We start from the raw sequence: 9721 nt of genomic DNA on the forward strand, positions 1-9721 counted from the left end.
GAGGTCGTGTGTTGCACAAAGTAGATTAATCTTAATTTTGTTTGTTTGTTTTCCACTCTTGCAATCCATATTTATATTAAACCAATATGTGGCCCTAGCACAGCCTGTTGAATTTTCTATCATCAGCTAATTCGATCACAGTCCTGTTGTGGTTTTAATTCTGCTTGACTTCCTGCCCATCTCTGCCCGTCCCCTTGCTCCCCCTCGCTCTCCTTCCCAGCCCTTGTGAGTGTCTCCCCTAGAGCAGAAATTACATGCTGCTTTGTGCCTGGCGTAAACAATGTTTTCAACAGTGCAGGCCTGTCCTGTCTCTCTCTGTCTCTCCCTCACCCTCTCCCATCGCCTCAGGGGATGAGAAGCGCAGGGAGAGTTGGGATTGGGGGGGGGGGGTTGATGAGAGAAAGAGAGAGAGCGGTATCAGTAGGATAAAGGGAGAGGAGAAGAAGAAGGGGGGTTGAAGATTGAAAAAGAGCAACAGTCTGTTCCCAGAGCAAAAACAGCCCAGCCAGTCTGTGTAATAAGCATAATAAGAGAGGGTGAAGGGCAACACCTCCCCACCACCAAACAGACAGACACCCACACACACACACACACACACACACACACCGCCGTCTGGATAACTACCATTCAGCGTAATGATAGTCAATGGGCTCTGATTAACTCAGCATTACCTACATACCCTGAAGCCCCTATCTTTGTCAGCACACTTCACTTAACTTGTGCCAGCAGACCCATGATTGAGGAAGGGAAAGCTGAGCCTAGTGCTATAAAAGCAGGTAGGCATGCAGACATGATGAGTAAATGTGCAGTCTGGTTGTGTTAAAAAGCCAAGGGTAGAGTGGAAGGGATAGGTGGTGGTTTTGGTGAGCTTCTACCCCGACGGACAAACACATCGTCTTTGTTCCTTTCTTGCTCTTTATCTCTTTCTCTTTTTACTTCACTCTGTCTCAGCCCTCAGCGTGTGAGGCTTGGCAGCCTGGGATCTAGAGGTTACATAAAGTGGATGTGGATCTGGGTAAGAAAGCAGAGATGTTACATAAAGAGCTGTAGCTGGACAAAGGTTAATAAAAATGGAGCCTTGTACTGTAGGCAGGAGCCATGGGAGCGAGAAAGCTTGGAAAAAAAGAGAGAGAGAGAAAGAGCGAGAGAGAGAATGGCCATTACATAAACAGATAAAGATGGGGTGAATTATTGGTGGCTTTGCTTTGGTGTTACATAAAGAGATGGGTCCATCTAGCAAAATGAATAACAGTGCGAGTGTGTTGCTGTGCGGCAAAATCTGCACTCAAAGGACCCTAAAATACTTTTTTCGTAATTCGTGACCTTCATTTAAACAGATGAAAAATTACAAAACATTCAAAATGTAGCACACAGCTGTGACATGCATGCAACTGTGCCCTTACTATCCACATTTGGCGGCGGTGTTAATGCTGAATACATTGACCTCTGCTCTCTTGATTGTTTGTTTGTCTGTTTATGCATCAACACCATTTTAAGCTGCTCCTCAGCTCAGTCCATCCACTGCTCCTCATCTATCTGTTTTCTCCCTTTTTTCTCCCCTTCCTCCCTCCTCCTCCCCCTCCACCTCCTTGTACTGGGTCTGCTTTGTGCAAACGTCATACAACACTCCGTAATATCTATCATTAGAGGGGGGGGGGGTGGTGACATGAAAGACTCCTGCTTATTAAAGTGTGTGCTTGAGTGTGCAGGCGCATCTGTCATTGGCTCAGTGACTTCAGGAGCAAAATGAGAAATTAAAATTTGGTGTTCATTTTGAATTGAATGTTTAGGTGTTGTTAGTGGGTTAGTATTTATGTTTTTTGGTAGAATACATCAAAATCATTGTATAAGATAATACACAGACATTTATTTAATCCTGATACGTTTCTTTACACAAATTATGCATGTGTGAACACAGCGTCTTTTCTTCAGGCTTTCAGTCTACATAAACCAACCATTTCCAGACTCTTGTAGCAATTCTCACCACAATTTCTCTGTTTTAATACGAGGATAGGCTCATTTCATTGCAGATCTTACAAGATTCTCAGTTAAGTCTGGTGTTGCTTGAATGAAACACCAGATATTTTGCAAAATCAAGCATTTCCTAACCCTGAAAATATAATGTTTAAATTATTATTTTTTTTTTTTTGCATTTACTTTCAAGACTTTATCATGTCTTTTCTATTCTCTTTGCCAGATACTACTACAACAAGAGGATCCTCCATAAGACCAAAGGCAAGAGGTTTACCTATAAGTTCAACTTCAATAAACTGGTCTTGGTCAACTACCCCTTTATCGACATGGGTTCTACTGGTAAGCCTTGACAGTCTGGCGCTGTGTGTGTATGTGTCCATGCCTGTGCATGTCCAGATATCTCCTAATCCCACAATAGGATAGCATGATTACATAGGATTACACAGGAGAACATTATATATTATTTCTCAGTATTCTCCCTCTTTTTTTTTCCCTCTCCCTCCCTTGGTGTTTCCAGGAAGCAGCGTTCCTCAGAGTGCCCCTCCCGTCCCAACCGGTGCAGGGACTCACTTTCGCTTTCCACCTTCAACCCCCTCTGAAGTCCTCTCCCCGAATGAAGACCTACGCAGCCCTGGTGGGATGTTCAGCTCGGTTGCCCGGCGAATGGCTCGCGGCTCCGTCAGCGACTGCAGCGATGGCACCTCAGTCAATTCTGAGATTGAGGATGGCAATACGGGAGCAGGAGAGGAGAGGGGTGAGAGGGGTGTGAGTGGAGCAGGAGAAAGAGGACCTGGTGGAGGAGGAGGTTACCGAAGTATCATCCATCCCCGTCTATCTCATGAAACCCTGTTCCGGATGTATGGAGGAGCAGGAAACCCTACCGGGCACCCAGGCTCCCGTGGCCCCACAGGGCACCGGATCCATCCAGAGCCCCTGTCGCCCTTCCCTGTGTCCCCTCTGCCGGGGCCGGGAGGAGCCGGGCTCCTGGCTCCTCCTCTGTCTCCAGCACTCTCCATGACCCCAACATCTCACCTCCCCTACACTCCCTCACCTACCCTGTCACCCATGTTAGGCTCCCACTTCTCCTTCAACCCAGAAGACATGAAGCGCTACCTGCAGGCCCACACCCAGTCAGTTTACAACTACGGCCTGAGCCCCAGAGCTTTCCTCCAGTACCCCAACATAGTCATCCCTCAGCCCCACCGGCCCGCTGCAGACAAGGCTGGTCTTGTCGAGCGAGGCGAGAGAGCAGAGAGGGCAGCAACAGCAGGAGAGAGGGGAGGGGAGCGGCACCACCATCCACCTCTGGCTCACTCCGCCCACCACCATCCACATCCACCTCACTCTGCCCACCCTCACTCGCATTCTCATCCCATGCATCACCCACTCCACCTGGGTGAGGAGCCTCCACACATGTCTCCCTTCAAGTTCAAGCTGCAGCCACCACCGCTTGGCAGGAAGCAGAGGGACAGTCAAAGCCAGGGTAAACCTAGGCAGAGCTCCATGTCTTCTGGCTCAGGGTCTGGGTCCATGTCGTCGACCTCTGGCCTGGGTTCCTCGCTGTCGTTTGGCAGCGACCTCAGCTCAGCCAGCGGCTCAGGCATCATCTCTGCCTCCTCTTCAACGCAGTCCTTAAACAGTGCAGGACTTCCCAAGATAAAGGTGAGATACAGAAATCCAGATCCAGTGTGTAGGATTTAGGGGGACTTAGGGTGTGTAGGATTTAGGGGGACTTAGGAAGATCTGTTTATATTATATTCCATTTCAGATATGGAATATAGTATTATGTATATATTATGTTTTCACAGGTGTATAATCACCTCAAACTAAAAATCTCTGTGTTTATCTGAATGTCCAGGTGGAGCCCATCTCCGATATTGAGTCAGAGGAAGAGGAAGAGGTGGAGGTGACCGACATAAGTGATGAGGACCCAGATGAAAGAGATGAAGATTTTGAGCTCTTCTCCCCTCGCCACCCGAGGGCGCCTGACCACCACCACCACCGCCTTGCTAACGGCTCAACTGCGGCCCAACACCAACCCCATCCTGATGAGGACCTGGACGAGGACGTCTTCAAAGCTCCTGCTCCGCCCCCACCTGGCCTGAGTCCCTTCTTCACCTCACATCACACACACTCCAATGTGCATCGCCTGCTGCCCACCCTCAAGACTGAACCAGTCGAACCAGGGGATGGTAACACACCCCCACCTCAGACAGGCACATCAGGGGCTCCCCAGACGAAGTGCATCCCCCTCAAGTTGCGCTTCAAGAGGCGTTGGAGCGAAGACCAGCGCATGGAGGCCTCACAAGAGGAGTCAGACGACAAAAAAGTGCGACCGGAGGAGGAGCGGGAAAGAGAGAGGCAAAGTAATGGGCGGATGGAGATGGAGGAGGACGGGACAGGCAGCGGAGAAGGGGACAGTCCTCCACCATTGTCGTATGAGGGCTCTTTAGCCACGCCGCTGAGGGTGAGCGCTGAGCTGCATCGTGCCACTGCACAGTTGTCTCTGGAGAACAAAGACTGCTGATGAGAGACACAGCTCAAACACTACTGCTCCAGTAGCACTGGAGGTGGTACAGGAGTATGTAAATGGTCCCTCTGTAATCCCTCTCCCACACTGACAAACTAGATTCCTGAAACCTCCAGTGAACTCGGAGCACAGTCCAACATACACACATATAAAACCAACACCTCAGAGACAGCCTGACTCTTGTTCTGTCAGATTCCCCACCAGTCCACTGTCTGGATCAGGGCTCTTCTGGGACACATCCTTTGGGAGGTGGGACTCACTCAGACTCGGCCATCCCAGGCACGGTGACTTTTAACAGGGCTGAAATCAGAGTTCACCTCCCACCTGGCCAGTGAAGCTCCAGACGCCCTGCCCCAGTAGCACAGCTCCTGCCGTCAGGCCCCATCAGTTGAATCAGCAGCCAGTCAGCACTTTCCTCAGGGGACACACACTCCCTTACAGCCCAGCAACACACCTAGGATGACAATGTGCACACTCCTCCCCTATGTTACTTTTCTTATACGCTGACGGGACTTTGATAAGTGCCTGTATCTAAAACCCACAGCCCTGGTGTGATGTGGAAGAGGACTGCTAGGAGTAATCATTCTTGGTCTCATGTAACTCTTGTAAAAGTTTGGCAGTTACTGAAAAATCATGGGGGGGGGGGGAATAGAAAGTGTGTCTCCAAGATTGAAGAGTGGGGCTGTTGGGTGTTGACTCTTAAACCTGGCCCACTCCACTCAGGGAAGCCATTTGCTGTATGTTTAATGGAATCATGCACACACACACACACACACACAAGCATAAAAAAAAAAAAAAAAAGGAAGGGGACTCACAGTCACAGCATTGCGTATGGACACTTTAAAATGTTCACTGCAACCCACGACTGTACACACATTTTACACACATTTTACACACACACACACACACAGACTTTGACTCTGGCACACTGTTCTCTCAGAGCTTTTGACTTTTGTATATCCTTCCTCCTGTCTCTCTCCTGTCCTGCCTCCTCTTTCTCTTGCGGACCACCTGTGGAAAGATCATGGCTCCACTCACAGAAATAATTTTAACCCAAGGGAGATGTGAGAAGAATGAAGAAGTACTTCATTGTAGAGGAAGCACTGCTAAGGGGATGACAAGGGGGAAGGCAGCAGAGGGGAAGGAAGGGGTTTTGAGGGGTTTCCGGTAACTGTTAACTAGCCTTCTTCTCACCTCACCTAACACGGCTTGTATACTGAAAAGAGTTTCTCTCGAGTCCCAGCATCCTAGTTCACCAGCTAAAGCTCCTCTAACAATCATAGATAGTGTTAAACTAAACCAGCAAAGACACATACACACAAACACATGCACAACACTGCCTTTAGCTGTTAAACATGCTCCCTCCATCTCCTTCTCTCTGTCTGGACCACCAGCTCTCCTTGTAGTGGCGTCATCCTCAGGTCCTGAGAGAGTGTGTGAGACTGCCAGGCCTGTTAACTACATGAATGTGAGAGCCTGAGAGAGCAGGGAATATCTTAGACCTCACACACACGCACACACAGACACACACACACACACACACACACACACACACACACACTGCCTCTCTATGCCTTGTTTTTATAGCATGTATAAAAGTGCAAACTGAGCTCTAATAACACACATACAGACTATATCTTTATATATTCTAATGAAATTATTGAGAAAGTGAGATTTTAAAAGAAACCATAGCATTTAAATTATATGATTGATTCAGGATTTTTTGTAAGTGGATTATTTTGAGTGGTAAGATGGGTGTCATGCCGCTCGCTTTGTGGTATGGAGGGTGGGTGTGCAGAAAACAAAGAGGGGTGGGGGTGTTTCTTGTACATTTGTTTCATAGACAGACAAGCCAGAGAAAAACGGCACACACCAGCCAGTCCACAAGACCAAGACCGACAAGAAAAGAACAAAAAGAAAACAGGACTGGAACAGACTGCTCATGAATCAGATGTGTGGCTCTCTCTGCTGTTCACTTCATTTGCAGTAGCTTGCCCTTTCAACGTGCAGCACTCCGCTATTTCCTGACTGTACAGTCTAGCTCCGCTCTGTGGGGTTCTCCCTGGCCGGAGCTGTCCTGGCTCCAGGCCACCTCTCCAGGCTCTGTGTGTGTGTGTGTGGATGCATGCACGTGTGTGTGAGTGTATGTGTGAGTGAAAGAGGGAGAGAGAGAGGTGGGGGTATGCTCAGAATTAGCTCATGGGTTATTAGTGAAGTAGTAATCTTTTCTGCATGTTAGCATAATGTTCACTTCACAGCAGCTCTGGATCGTGGCAAAGAGAGAGAGAGGGGGTTTCAATCATTACTGTAAGATAGCCTTTAAAAGTCTAGAGCTGCAACTAATAATCATTTTCATTGTCGAATAATCTGTTGATTATTTTCTTGATTAATCGATGAGTTGTTTGGTTTATAAAATGCCAGAAAGTGTCCCAAGATGACAACCCAAACAGCTTCAGTTTCCTGTCACTGAGGAGTAAAGACACCAGATATAATCACATCGACGAAGCTGAAATGTAGATGTTTGTTTTAAAATGACTCAAAACAGAACCATCGATTTAAGAAAATAGTGCTGGCGACTGATCGATCACACGTTGCAGCTCTAGCAAAGTCAGACATGCGAGGCCCCTCCCCAAACTATGCACATTCACACCTACACACTTAATTTGTGATCATGCTTTAACATCCCGGACCCTTTTCGTCTCAGCGGCCAGGTCATCCAGGCGTCTCATTGGCTAACAGAGCCGTGTTGACCAGCGGCCTGTCTGTCCCTGCCTGGCCGGCGACAAGACAGATCTATAGCAGTGAACTGTGAGATAGATGGCCTCCAGGCGGTCTGTGTAGCTGAGCTGATTGAATTTCCTCATCAGACCCCTGTGGTCTGGACTGGAGCATGTCACAACATGCACAGACACTCCTCTCTCTCTCACTCTCTCTCACACACACACACGCACACACCCTTACCCCCACCAAGTCCTGTGTCTGTATTTGAACTGACCGCTGCCTTACTACTACTTGTCATATCTCAGCATCAGATGAGGCATCAGTCTTGCCTGCTCTGCACTCTTTTTCTCTCTTCTTTCTGTTTATTTTTCCTCGTTCGGTTTCAGGCGTTGTCTGACAGCCTGGTAACCGTAGCGTGATCTGACTCGGTCATGATATTGCAGGGTAAAAAAAAAAAAAAAAAAAGATTGATTGGACTCTGATTGTAACACAGGCTCTCTCTCATCCTGTTTCATCAAAGAACAGTAGATAAACAGCACAAAGATTACATTTCTCTATCAAAAGAATAAAGATTTCTCAGTTTATTTTTCTGATGTCAATATTGCTATTGATTATTGTTGTTCTTCTTATTGTTCTCATTGGGTTATTTACCTCTCCACCTGGCATTATTGTTATTCCATGGATCTGTTAACTGTTGCTTTTTATGTTGTGTACATCTTTTTGGATGATGTGAACTCTCCTCCCCAGACTTCATTCCCTGTTTCAGACTTTCAAGCCCCCCAAACCTAGAGACCTTTTTTTCGTCTTTAGTTTTTACAAATGTAATATAACTAAAATGTGTAATATTAATTTTGATGCTGACAGAGAAATAACACCGGGGACTGAGAGGGAAGGGCAGCGGCGGAGGATTTTATTTAGGGGCAGAGGGGGAGTGATTTTATCTTTTTTGTCATGTATTGTAATTTTTATTTTATAATGTTTCATTTTCTCTCTCTTGCTCTTGTATATTTTTTTCTTGTTTTTTTTTTTTGTTTGAGGGGGGGTTGTATCATTTTAAAAGAAGAAAAAAGATGTGTATTGTTTGACTGTGTAAAGGTCTATCTTCTCCCTCTTTCAGTCTCTTTTCTTTCGCCTCGTCTCCCCCGAGCAGTTACATAACACTCAGATGGAGAGATGAGAGTTAATACCATGATGTAACATTGAATTTCTCCACTTCTTTCGTGTTTTTTTTTTCCAAACTTGTAATTAAGCTGTAATCAGGGTTAATTAAAACTGGTTAAAACCCAATATGAATATGCCTGTGTTGGTTTATGTCTGCCCTTCCTTCATACATCCATATTTATTAATGACTCACAATCAGACAGTGGAGTTTTATTATTTGTAAACAAAGAGATTAACCCCTGACTCTTTGTCTCATCAGCAGCTAGCAGACAGTCACATGAGGCCTTTTGGTATTTCTGTGAAGCTACTTTACGATCACAGTGAAGTACAATGAAAACAAAATCACACAAAACACTTGAAGCTTTTTGAAAAGTAGTTAAAAAGTAGTTAAAGCAACACTATGTAACCTTTTACCTTAAAATAACAGCTTAAAAATGATTTTGATGGTACAGTGAGGTGTAATAGGATGAATGGTGTCTCATCATTTGTTTTCTGCACTGTATAACTTCAGTGAGAGGGTAGGATCACAGTGTTACATACATGTATTAGTTTTGTTTGTAGTCAGCACCCACATTACATCTGACAAATTGTTACAGACCTGCGATTTGTATTTACAGCGATAGTGTTGCACTCAGAAACTGTGGGGGGACATTTTCTACTTAATGTTTTAACAGCTTTAACAAAACTGTTTCCACGCCAGAAAAAGAAAATGGCTCAAGTAATAACAGGAACAGTTTATCATTATAACATTATATCTTAAATTGTGCGAATCTATCATATAAAATATTTTTTTCTTTTATTATAACAGTATACTGTTAATCTTGTTATAACATACAATGTGAAATTTCATACATGGATAGTTGTTCTAACATAAAAATGTTTATCATAAACTACAAGAAACTTTATTCTTATGACCATATATCATTTATTTTTGTGATAACAATGAGGTATTTTTTAAGGCTAACCCAGAAGTTAGCGTCGCACTGGTTCCCTTTAGCAAATGTGCATTTGTTTTTTGGAATATTGCCGAAAATTAGACCTGAAGATTTGTACCTGCTAAGTGGCTAAGGCTAGGCTAAATGTAGATTCCCTGTAATGCAAATACTGGAAATAGTGTCAAGCGGCTAACCTGGCCCTGTGAAATGGCAACAAAATCACCTACCAGCCCCGTTAAAAACCTACTTATTAACACGTTTAGTTTTTGTCTGTTTAATCTCTGCAAAAACCAAAGTGTAAAAACGTCCACTCATGGTTGTATGCGGTGTTGTGTGGCGCACTATTTGTCTGCTGAGTAGCGAGTAACTTCCGGAATACTCTGCTGGTTGCTAGGCAAGA

The 9721-nt window shown here is 45.4% G+C and overlaps 1 protein-coding gene across 1 annotated transcript in view; it reads left to right on the top strand.

Moving 5' to 3' along the window:
* The window catches only part of erfl3 (Ets2 repressor factor like 3), a 51883-nt gene extending 43365 nt beyond the window's left edge, over window positions 1-8518 (top strand). Inside the window, exons 3-5 of the mRNA XM_030393994.1 lie at window positions 2198-2313; window positions 2492-3636; window positions 3833-8518. Of these exons, the coding sequence (XP_030249854.1) occupies window positions 2198-2313; window positions 2492-3636; window positions 3833-4501 (1930 nt within the window). The 3' untranslated portion in view covers window positions 4502-8518. The remainder of the gene's footprint in view (window positions 1-2197; window positions 2314-2491; window positions 3637-3832) is intronic.
* Window positions 8519-9721: the final 1203 nt, after the last annotated feature.

The sequence above is a fragment of the Sparus aurata genome, chromosome 17, assembly GCF_900880675.1.
Source record: "Sparus aurata chromosome 17, fSpaAur1.1, whole genome shotgun sequence".
NCBI lineage: Eukaryota > Metazoa > Chordata > Actinopteri > Spariformes > Sparidae > Sparus > Sparus aurata.